Source organism: Micrasema longulum, unplaced genomic scaffold (assembly GCF_059751315.1).
Source record: "Micrasema longulum isolate JH-2025_06_02 unplaced genomic scaffold, ASM5975131v1 h1tg000153l, whole genome shotgun sequence".
Taxonomy (NCBI): domain Eukaryota; kingdom Metazoa; phylum Arthropoda; class Insecta; order Trichoptera; family Brachycentridae; genus Micrasema; species Micrasema longulum.
The window spans coordinates 145,055-157,782 of NW_028277358.1; the positions used below are offsets into that span (position 1 = coordinate 145,055).

Sequence of the window (12,728 nt, forward strand, 5' to 3'; positions counted from 1 at the left end):
GTGGTGATAAGTCCGCCTCGTTGTGAAGTGCTTGGCGCGTTCACCTACCAGGCTTGAGTTTTTATTATTTTTTATTTAATCATGCTATTTTTTTATTTTTTTTGTACTCCCAGGAGTTACAACAAACTCATTTTGGGACAGAATAATATTTACATAAGGGTATAGTAACAAAAATAATAAAAGAACAAGTAATAATATGTACATAAAACTGAAATAAGATAGCAAGTTGAGTATATAATACAAAAAAATTAAAACAAATCAAAATAAAAATAAAATAAAAAATAAAATTATCCCAGGAAAAAAAAGAACTTAAAACCAAATTTCGCCTTCCACGTTTCTCCTCAAGTAGTAATTTTTTTAATGAATATAGTCATTTTTTGGCGATCTATAGGACTCTGTTCCCGGGTTAGACTCAGTTCCCGGATAAGAATCATGTTGGACGTGGAATATTAATTTCAAAGAATGCATTTAGTATACCGATGCAGTGCCTTATGCACCATTGGATGCCGAAAGGATAATGATAATGTTGTTTCCATACTCGTAATGTAGTAAGTAGTAACAAGACATGACAGCGGGATTCTCGCAATACACTCGGGAATACAGTGCATCCAGCTCAGTTAGAAGCGTTTCACAAAGCTTACACGCGTCGCCTACATGCCCCGACTCACTCCTTGTTACTAGTCCGCATAGAAAAAGCTGGTAATACATGTACTGCGCGAAGGAGATAAGCGAGGCGAAACGGCGCAGTGCGGCTTTCTTTTCCCATATGTTTTTTTTCCCATATTAATTTCGTTAGTTAAAAAATTACGGTTTATGTTTTACTAAGTACATTTTTTAGTAAAAGGCTAGTAAAATGATGTTACGCGGTTTTCATAGGATGACAGATTAAAAAAAACTAATGGCATAACAGCTAAACTCATTTTTATACAAATATCTCTGGATTAAAATTCTGATTTTTTTCCAAAAATCACACTTAAAGGTGATTATTGTAAAAATTCGGTGAATTGGGACATTATTGAATATGTAATTGATTAACTTAAATGAAATTGAAAACTCTTCGTTATTAAGCACTTATTATTATTTATTTCATTTCCGACTGGTTTCGGAGCTACGTGTGCTCCATTATCAAGGAACAATTGAGTAAAATTGTTTTTTATTTTTTAAAAACCGGTCAGTAATTTGATAAGTAATAAGTGGTCAAAGGAAAATAGGTTTAATTTTAATTTTAATTGTATAGTGGTTTATGCGTCAAATTTCATTTTTCTTAAATTGGCCGTTTATTAAATTGATTAGCTTACTCACTGCATAGATATTTAACCTCATCTTCATATCAGCAAAAAAAGATGCTTACCTGGAAAAAAAAGGTAATTAGTTCAGTTAAAATATTACGTAACATTTTAAAATTCATCAAACACAACTACATAATTGACAATAGTTGAAATTTTTCTACATAAATATCTGAAATAGACTAATTAAAATGATTACGTACAAACAAAATGTTTTGTTGAGAGTAAAACAAAAAAATAATGGATTATGCTCTTTCGAACGGCATGCTACAAGCAATGAAAAATCTTGAAATAAAGGTTAAGATTAAGGATAATACTTCACAAGGACATTTCAGGTAAAGAAATTTCTTTGTTATTGGAATTGGAATAGTTAGACCTACCTACCCTAATTCGAAAAAACATTTTAGTAGCATTAAAAATATTTTGTATGAAAATCTAAAAAAATAAGAGGAAAACAAAAAAAAATGGTGACATTCGGGGACTGGCCACTACAGCATTTGTTCCAAAAGGCTCCCTCTATCCATTTTTTTTTGTTCCGCTCTCTACAAAATATCCTGTTTATTCATTTCTTATGCCATGTCCGCTCCCTAGTTGGAGCATATGGTGTCCACAAAGATCCTCCAAGCATCTCTGTTGGCTGCCAGCTCTTGCGCATCCTCCCAAGTCAGGTTCGCGTCCCGTAGTTCTAACATGAACTGCCGACAAACAGTCGGCGGTGGACGTCCAGGACGTCGAGAACCTGATACCTTGTAAAGTAGGCAAGCGTGGTTAAGGCTCCCGGAGGCATCCGCAGCACATGGCCAAGCCAATCGTATCGCCTCCGCTTGATGACAGTTGTCACTGGAGTTTTGTGCGTCCGTTCTCTTATTACTTTATTGCTCACAAAGTCAAACCCCCGCACACCCAATATTTTTCTGAGACACCTATTCTCAAAACTCAGAATTTTGCTGCTTTGCGCCCTAGTGAGGTGCCACGATTCGCATCCGTAGAGGAGAACAGGTATTATGCAGGCGTTATATAGGCGGCATTTGGTTTTCACTGAGTAAATATCCGATCTCCAGACAGCCTTCATACTATTGAATGTCGCGCCTGCTATTCCTAGCCGCACGCCCAATTCTTTTTGAAAGCTGCCATTTTCCGTAACATATACTCCCAGATATTTGAAAATCCTATAGAAAACCAAAAACCATTAAACAAAATGAAAACCATTTAAATCGTTACCACATCGTTTATTATGTTTAAATTTTAATTGCAAGGAATTTATTTTTAAATCTTTTCATAAAGCATATTTATTCGTGTATTCCTAAATGAATTTCCTAATTAAAAATATGTTTAATGAATAAGAGTTTGTTATTAAGGTTAATAATTTGATTTTTATTTTGACAAGAGAATGATTTGTGTTCCGAATAATAATAAATATGCAGAAGATAATTCCGTGATCTACTTAATATTAACAGCTCGATATTAATAATCCACTGACAGTGTTAAATGTTTTACTTAAGAGTATTTTTGATCCGTGGTTCCCAAAATTTACATCATTTATGTCAAAATAATGGATTCAACAAAAACATGGTACATAGGTTAATAGCAAAAATTACACGATTGGCTGGTACTATTTCAATAAAATTACAATGTGTGGTAAAAATATGCAATAATCTTGACATTTACAAGGCTTAAAGAGGTTTCATGTAATGAAAAAATCACATTTAAATGAAAATACTTTATTTGAACAATAACCGCTTTCTCTTCCTGCGGACATCTTCTTTGACTACATTAAAATTTCTCAATACAACTCTCGAGAGAGTTAAATCCAACACTTGTTTATAGTTATTTGAAAATAAATTAATAACGACATTATGGAGATAAATATTTGAAATTCTGGTAGTAAATTTGTTTTAAAATCATAAAAATTATGTTTAAAACCAAATGTTCAGTAATTTGGGTTTTAAAAAACTACAACAATAGTAACAAGTAAATACACAAGGTAATGTAATGTATTTATTTAGATAGTTTAACATCTAAGTTAAACTAAAAAACTTTAACATCTAGTTATAACTTACATTACTATCAATATGAACAAAAATAATTTATAAATTTGTTTCAACAGAGGGGAAATATTTTTGAGAAGGGAATATGGAAGTCTAGGCATTTACAGGGCTTATGGCCTGTCCGTAACTGGTTTAAATATACGTTAAATCTAGATAACTCCCTAGGGAGGTAATCTAGCATGTCGGCAAACATTTGGACATACTAAAACATTATTGAATTAACTAACTGGTAGAAGAAGTTACGAAAATTGGAAAATTGATTTAAGGCGTTGCCTAGTAGGTGAATTAGTTCAGCCCGATGAATTTCACCTACATGGTAAAGGTTTCGGTTATTTTACTTCACAAAGTCAATAGATAGAAGAGTTGAGAAAATGTGGAGGTTTAATCATAGACAGAATGGTGAGTGTTACACAATGTGTAAAATGTTCACTTAAAACAGCCAATGACAGGTCATACGCCCTGTTAATGCCTATCCATATATTCTTTTAAAATATTTTATTTTTTTGCAACGAATTGAGATCTAGATAACTTCCTAGGGAGGAAATCTAGCAAGTCTGCAAACATTTGGACATACTCAAAACATTGTTGAAAACTAATTTCAGTTAGTTTCACAAGTTATTAGATTCAGACGCATTGTTTTGGCCTCGTGGTGTAATAGTCAGCGCGTTTGCCTACCATGCAAGAGGTCTCGGGTTCGATTCCCGACATGGATGTTCAAATATGGAAAGAATGGTGAATGTTACACAGTGTGTAAAGGGGCCACTTAAACCAGCCATTGACAAGTCATAAGCCCTGTGGATGCCTAAACTTCTATATTACCTTCTCCTAAATGTTATTCATCTCTCTTGTAATACGTTAACCTAGGTATTTGTTTGCGGTTAAATTCCAAAACTTAAAATTGTTAATATTCAAATATTGAATTTAAGTAGATACTGTTTATGGTTGAATTCCAAAACATAAAATAAATATTTTATCAAATATGTTTTTTTTTGCAAACGTCAAACTTCGGTCTTTTCACTAACAGAGGGGTGAACGTATGTAGGAATACGATTTTTAAAAATGTATTTAATTATATATTATTTTAGTATTACCAAAAATCAAGTAAAAAGAAACAAATAGGTAGAAATTATTAAGAATTTAAGGAAAAAATCTCTTTGAGATCCACAAAAAACAATTCTGTTTGTAAACATTCAAAAACCAACTTTTTATACATAAAAAAATAACATCTTTCTATTTTTTTGTAAATGCATTCTCCTCAAATGCAACCTTGGTAGCTCGATGAATAAAACATTTATGCTCCTCAATTATTTTTTACATATTAGATTGAAGATTTTAATGTCCACGAACACACGCAGCGCAAATATCTATATTTCTCTTAAAACGAAGAGAAAAGTTCAGTGACATCACACGTACAGAGGAACTACATATAAAGATAACCGCAACGTGAGTGTTTCAAATATAAACTTTATTTTATGATATTATTTATTCACATGGCATTTTTTTCTCCAAAGATTTGAGACCGCGTACCACGGTTTGACAGTCATTATTATAAAATGATAAATTAGTTAAGTGAGTTACTTCGATTACCTGAGTTCATCAAGCTGTCCAACATACTAGAGACGTATTATTAAATCCCACTTTAATCTGCTTACGGAAGGCTTATTACTCGGCACTATCACACGATTCCTACGCAATACATTCTTCAAAAGTTTTTTTCTACATTTCGATCATAATAAATAGAGCCGTAATAAATTTCCCCTTCATTGATAAAGACAGTAAATTTATTAACTATCAAACAAATGATCTATTACGTGGAAAACCAAACAAATCAATATTTACTGACGATTTTCACAAAAAAAAAATATACTCTTAAGTACCGTTATGCGGTGATTTAAGTCAAAAGGACCAAAATATTTCCAACACGGTTTTAGAATTTCATTCATCAAATTATAACACCATAATATTGAACATACTATTGGATGTTAACATATTGTTGTGTTTTTTTTTATATTAAAAATTGAGCACCCAAAGTTTTAAAACAATGGTAAAGCTCATTCGAAAGAAAATTTTCTTCTCTATAAGACATTGTGTTTGCTTTTACGCTACATAGGTATATTATTTTGTTTGATTACTAGGCTTAGAAATAAAATGTCAAGTAAACAAAAGAGAGCATTTTCGAGACCTCTATGACACATATGAATAATTGACTAATTTGCCATAAATTAACAAAGGATAAAACACTATTGCCGAATTTGATGTCTCCTCTTGAAAAATTTAAAGAAAAAAACTGACAGAACTTAGTAGTGTGATGTACGCACTCAGGTAAAAATCTTACAATCAAGTGGAAATAATTCCGCCTCGTTGTGTCGTGGTTGGCGCGTTTGCCTACCACATTCGAGGTCCTGGGTTCAATTCCTAGTAGAGAAGATGAAAATATTGATTTTAAAGGTTATTTAAACTGTAACATTTTATTGTTTCTGAATTGGCACCTGAAGCGTAGGACTGACTACTTGACCTTCATGTAAGAGATGATCGATAAGCTTTTTTTTCACGAATTACAAATGCAGTGCGCTACGCACTATTGTGGGCGGAAAAGGGTGAGTTTTAGTACTGATAAATAAGAAGAACAGAAAAAAAAACAATAGAGCTAAAAAAAAAGTCATTAAAAGCTCATTTAATATCAAGGTCAGTAATATATATGTACACACAAGAGACACGATTTAAGATAAAAAATATAAAAGCTGTTCCTTAAATGATAAAACAAGGGGAGTCCATTTTTTGCGGTTTTAAAGTAAAAATGCAGAAATTATCGCGAAAAGCTGTTTTTTTTTTATTTTATATATATTAAGGCAATCCATGTACCAATCCACGCTTTTTATAAATGTACTTTTGTATAATTTTCTCTTAGACTTTATTCGACGGAATTAAGGGTCGCTGGATTGACATGGAAAGAAGCGAAAGTGCTGGCTGGTAATAGGGTCTTCTGGAGTATGGATGTAAAATTACGTAATTTTCGGTAAGAAACGAATTTGACGTACTTATTTTTATTTTTCAAAGATATTACAAATACGAGTAGCTTTGTTTTAGGACACTTTACATGACTGTAAAAACCAGGTTTAGATCCATCTGGTGGTTGTCGAGATTTATTAAAAGTATGGGACGTTCAAGGTCATTCGGTATGTACTTTTTTCACTTTTTTTTATAAAAAGGGTTATTATGTTTTGAAACTTACAGAATCGGTAGACATAGGGTCTTTGGTAAAACCTTAAGTTTGTGACCTTGAACGACCACCGCTCATGCCGCGATTTCGAAAAAATGGTGCTTTAAATCAGTTTTTTGTGTATAATTACGTCCCTGAAAGTTTTATAGAAAAAAAATATACGAAAGTCTGAGAAAATAAAATTTACTTAAAAATCGTAATATTTTTTTTTTCGTAGGATCAATACATTCCAAGATACACGTTTGAACATCAAATACATTTTATCAAAATAGTGGAAAAGCGCTATTTGCACTAACTTTTTACTAATTGTTTGATAGTTGACCTACCAAAAGTCATCATTATCATCATCATCATCATCATCATTCCCGCCGTAATTTTACCGCCTTGCATCTCTATTCTGGAGGCAACTGGTGATGTCCACATGCTCCACTTAGGAGCGGATGTGGAAAAGAAGAAATAAGACAATATTTTTTGCTAATAATATTGATTAAATTATCATTGCTTTGCATTGAAAGTTCGTTGTAGATTAAAATTATTTAAATAGGTTAAGTTTTGAAAATTTTGTATACTGAACACTTCGTTCAATGTGATTCCCGTGGTTTATCCTCCAAGGTACAGAAATATAAATATTTATGGTTATTGAAGTCGTGTACTCGTACATAAAAAATCATCGCAAATGTTCAAATTAGGAATTGCTAATTAATTTGTGTTTTTTAGTAACATTTTACAGATTTGAGATAAAAAAATATGCTTTTTAATTACTAGATGTTAATTTGAATGCATGCAATTAGTTGTAACTTTGTTATTCGTGGGTATATACAACTTGACCAACTACAATATAATGAAACTAGAATAAGTCGTAGCTGAATTTGAGTATTAATTGTAACACTAAATGGTAACCGTAACGCGTGCATTTGTGGTGGAGCCCAGAGGCATCTTTAGAGAACTAAGACTTGGCTCTAGCATCACGAATCCAGAGTCGCAGCCAACTGGGCTGAAAAGCGTATTTGCATTTGAATACCGTTAGCTCCGGGCTAGAGAACCTAGTGGAACTTTATACTGATACGCCAAATTTATTTCTCGGCGCCTTTAAGCCATTCTGTCAGGAGATCGAGTTAAGGCGATAAGGGGTTATACAAGAATCCGAAATGTAGGACACGAAGCCGAAGCCGTTACACATTTGTAGATAGGACCTACAGTACCGAACGGATGAATTGAAACAGCATGAAAGTTTAAGAAAAAATACGTTTTTCAAATTTAGAACTAAATACCACAAATTAATACTTTTTATGACCCCCTTTGGCCTCAATGAAATATTTAACTCTTTTTGGCATCGAAACGATGAAGTTTTTGCATGTAGGCATTATTTTCTCATTCTAATACCATACATGAACTACGGACGAAACTAGTTTTTCCACCGCGGTGCAATCAACTTTGGAGAGGTGATTCTTTCAAACTGCTCATAGATTTTGAATTGGGTTAGTGAATGATATTTTTCTGTATAAATTTATTTCAACAAAGAGGGAAAACATTTTTGAGAAGGGAATATGAGAGTCTAAGCATTTACAGGGCTAATGACCTGTCATTGGCTGTTAAGTAGCCATTTTACACACTGTGTAACATTCACCATTCTGCCCATGTTTGAACATCCACATTTCCTCAACTCTTCCATCTGTTGACTTTTGTGAAGTAAAAGAGCTGAAACCTTTATCACGTGGATGAGATTCATCCGGCTAAACCAAATCACGTACTACACAACGCCTGAAAACAATTTTCCAATTTTTACAATGACAGGTCATAAGCCCTGTAAATGCCTAGACTTCCATATTCCCTTCTCAAAAATATTTTCCCTCTCTGTTGAAATAAATTTCAATATGAACAACCCCCTAGGGAGGAAATCCAACCAGTCTGCAAGCATTTGGACCTAATCAAACATTGATAAATTTTTAGTCCAACCCAGTACGGTTTTAGTACGGTTGTCTGTTAAGTAATATATGTATTCGTCTTTGAAGGACGCGTTAAAGTGTCAGAACTGAAGAAACTTTAAATAAAACAATAAAAACTGGTAAAGTATCTAAAATACTCTCAAAAATGTTTGTACATAATCTGCAATACATGCAAATATCCATCAAACTTTAAAATGTTGTTGCTACGTTGCTAAATGTTTATTTTTTTATTGTTGCTTATGTTGAAAATATATGAAAAATGATTGTTTCAATTCATCTGTTCCGTAGTGTACTTTTGTACATCTTTCTCACGATGTTATGGCAGGGACTACGTTCGGCAGAAAAATAAAGATGGAAGATACTATCGCTCTCTTTGTGTTAAATCAAATGAATCGTCGTAAAAAGGACACTTTCGAAATTGACAACGACAAATCAATGTCAGACAAAGGAAAAACATATTCTTTTTTTTTCGTCAAATAGAATGCGACACGTAGGAAGCTTTATTACTTGACTTACGAACATCTTTCTCCGCAAAAAAACAAATCTATCATACAAATAGTATTTTTGATTGTGCACAAGGCAATTTTGGTGATGAAAGTAGTGCAGGGATTTTTTAACGGATGGTTAATTGTGTGACAGATAAAATATGTACCTTAAAGGATAAACCGCAGAAGTATGACATTGAACAAAATGTTCCAGAAACAAGATTTTGCGATCGTGCAATTTCCTAAACATTATAGCTTTAGAACCAAATGAAATAATTTCAATCTAAATAGAATTTTCAAAGTAAAATAATGATTATTTCGATGGCAAAATTAGATATGAAAATAGCGTATCTGGAACTAGTGATTTTTTGCATTAAAACGAAGTGGACTTGAGTGGAGATTTTTATTTCGACTTCAAAAAGCATTTTTATGACAAAAGTAAACTTTGGTGATTTATTCATGTATACAATAGTTTATTGCGACAATTTCAGCATTTTAACATCAAAACGGAAAATGTGCATTCACGTGTTTTATTCTCTAAGGTAGTTAGTAGTCAGGAAACTTGTTAGTTTAAAAAAACAAAGATCAGCGGAACAACAATGAGGAACATCAGCTCTACGGGAAATTCGATACAAAAAATGTTTTCTTGCGCAGGGTAAAAATTAGAGCATTCAATTGTTATTCAAAGTTTCTTGAAAACGTACGAAAAAAAAATATTTTGGTAAAAACGCACTTCTTTGAATGACGTCACTGGTTCATATAAATTAACCTATGATATGAAAGCTATGGAAGATTTCCGGTCTGCTTGCCGTTTCTGGACCCATGGGAAGAACTGAATGAGAATAAGCGGAAATGAGCCTCTGACGTCACACGCGGAGTTATTTCAGAAATGCAAAACTTTAAAAAATCGTAGCACTTGACGATATATAAAAATTAATAAAAAATCATTTTGACTCAGTTTTATAGTCTATTAACAAATAAAAATTATTTAAAAACCACTGAACTTCCTCATTGTAATTTATGTTGAAGGCCACTTCTCTCATTTTAAACTGTTTTTTCTTCAAAACCAACATACGTAAATAATAAATTACGTTCACAAACAGCAGAAAATCTGCGTAATTACTTTTTGCCTTCAAAATATTTTTTTCTCTTGCTACGGTAATACTTTTTGCCATATCTGCATCTGTTTTGAGTCGAAATAATTTTATCGAGTTGAATATGATGTTCCTCCGTAGGTTTAATGACAGCATTAGCAATATCCTAATGACAGTACTTTTGAAGAACTTGTAAACGAAGTAAATCGAACGAAATGTGAAAATTGCGCTGTGTGAGCCGTGGCTCAAGTGACTTAAGAGCTGCATGTGGCTCACGAGCCGTGGTTGGCCGACCTCTGCTTAAGGGAAAGAAATGAAATCTCTAAGTTGTCTTATAGTAATGCAAACGATAGACAGTTGCCATAGACTGCGGAATGATATTCAGACGTCATTTGTTAAACAAGTCTTCATGTGTTTTACTCATTACATTATTCAACCACTTGGGCACTTTATTTTATTTTGATTTTATTTTATTAGGTAATTCAACAAAGATACATACTAGAAAACATACAATTAAAAAGCATTCGTCGAAATAATTTAACATGCATATATATCTTTAATTATAGAATTACACAAAATAGATTCATACGTTAAGTTGTTATACATATTTTTTAATATTTTTGTTTATACAGGATACAATGCAATAAAAAATAAGTTGTACGTGTGTACTTATTGAATAAGATTTATTCCTAAGAGATTATTCGCAAAAGCTGAGAGAGTATCATGAAAAATGTCAATTTTATTGTTTCGGCAGTATATATTATATTCCCGACACATGCGGGCCATAGGTGTGTGGTATGTAGCTTTATTTGAAAACAAAGTTTAGTTCAGTCAGTCCAGCCAGCCCGAAGACTCACCTCGACGCAGTCTCGCAGTTCCAGCATTTAGTTTTAATGCAGTCAAACTCCTCGTTGTCGTAATACTCGCGCGACACAATTAATTATTTATTCACCACGCATTAAATAGCAACTGTATTCTGTTAATCTCTAACTGGGATAGAAGCTCCAACCCTCAACATCTCAATCCTACAGCAATGAAATTTAAGCTACTAAAAAAAAAATATTAATTTTATATTTTCTATAATTAGGAATCAGAACACTTTACAACAAAGAACCTAATTGTTATCATAAGGGATATATATAAAAATGAATAATCACCAAAGTATTGAATTACCAACAAGTTGGGCAATTTAAAGAAGAAACCGACAAAGAACGATATCTATCCTCCGAAGAAATATGATAAGAGTGAAAGTATAAAACAGGGTAACGTCGGCCATTAATTCGGTGGGCCTCGCCTAGCCAGTTTTCTCAAATTTTATTACGGCAGGCGCGGGAAAAAATAATCGCCACGCGCATATTTCACGATGAGGCCATAAAAACGATACAACACCGCATAGCGAATCATCCAACTTTTCCCCTTAAAGGGGAGGGCGGGCAAAACGCTTCTCGGGGCAAAGAGACCGGGAACAGTAAATCAAAATTTCATCACGTTCTTGCAAAACACGGTAAAACTTTATCCCAGTGTTATTATGTAGGGTCGGCTAGAGAGGTGATTCGTCCGTGTAATGTGAATGGAATACGAATCCTTTTTATCATAAATTAAAGCATTTTTAGCTCCTCAATTATTGCCTGTTGAGTTTTTGACACAGACGATTCAAAAGTTTGTTCACCGTTCCTAATGAAATACTGACAAGAGACTTTACTTCATAAGAAAGTAATAATTAATATTAGCATTTGATATGATGGAATTATTGTTCTTTGATTGTGAAAATGATTTTATTCTGTAAAACTTTATTCATTATTTAGGATAAAATAATTTTAACTGAAGCTAAACTTAAAATATAAATTTTATGACTGAATTAAGAAATACCCTTGATAAAGATATGTCACCAAAATAGAACGATGTAAATAAGCCTAGGGTTACAATAACTTTGCTCTATGCTTGAAGTACGTTATTTAATTACAAGAAATACTTTACACATTGTCAAGAATCTCTATATCCAGGATAACAAACAAAACTGTTTTGTTTGTAAAACAGAACAAAAACCTTGGGCGAGTGCTTTCGACGACTTTATGGCTGCTCTGAGGTAAAAATCCTGACTATAGGAATTAAGTGAAGATAAGTCCGCCTCGTTGTATAGTGATTGTCGTGTTTTTATTTTTATTTTTGGGGTCCTGGGTTTGATTTTTAGGAGGGTGAATGTGAAATATTAAATTTAAAGGTTTTTTAAACTGCAATATTCCATTGTTCTTGACTGATACCTAAAGCGTACGACTGATCGAACTACGCTGCATAAGGTCTACGAATGTAGTGACCTATGGGCACTGGTAACACCAAGTGCCAGGCCCTCCAGCACATCAAACTATCACGTCACTAATCGCTATGAAACGGAAATCAAAATGAAGCTTTCTTCTATCAGAGCTACTACTATACGTGTAACGCAACGTAATTATCGACACTCGACACTTAACGCAAACTCGAATTTTTTTTTTTGAAATGGCTAAATTCAATCAGTATTGTCTATATTTCTCATTGTTATATTCGAACATCTATCACAGGAAATTAAGTTATAAAATTAGTAATAAGACTCCATGTAATATGTAAGTAAATCATATATTTTTATACATGCAACCCATACAATAAAACTTC

General features: G+C 32.9%; 1 protein-coding gene across 1 annotated transcript in view; it reads right to left on the minus strand.

Annotated features, from left to right (window-relative positions):
• Positions 1-1,269: 1,269 nt before the first annotated feature.
• The window catches only part of LOC148284109 (sterile alpha motif domain-containing protein 5-like), a 100,510-nt gene continuing 89,051 nt past the window's right edge, over positions 1,270-12,728 (minus strand). The window contains exon 2 of the mRNA XM_088242665.1: positions 1,270-1,351. Coding sequence (XP_088098791.1) covers positions 1,331-1,351 — 21 coding nt within the window. The 3' untranslated portion in view covers positions 1,270-1,330. The remainder of the gene's footprint in view (positions 1,352-12,728) is intronic.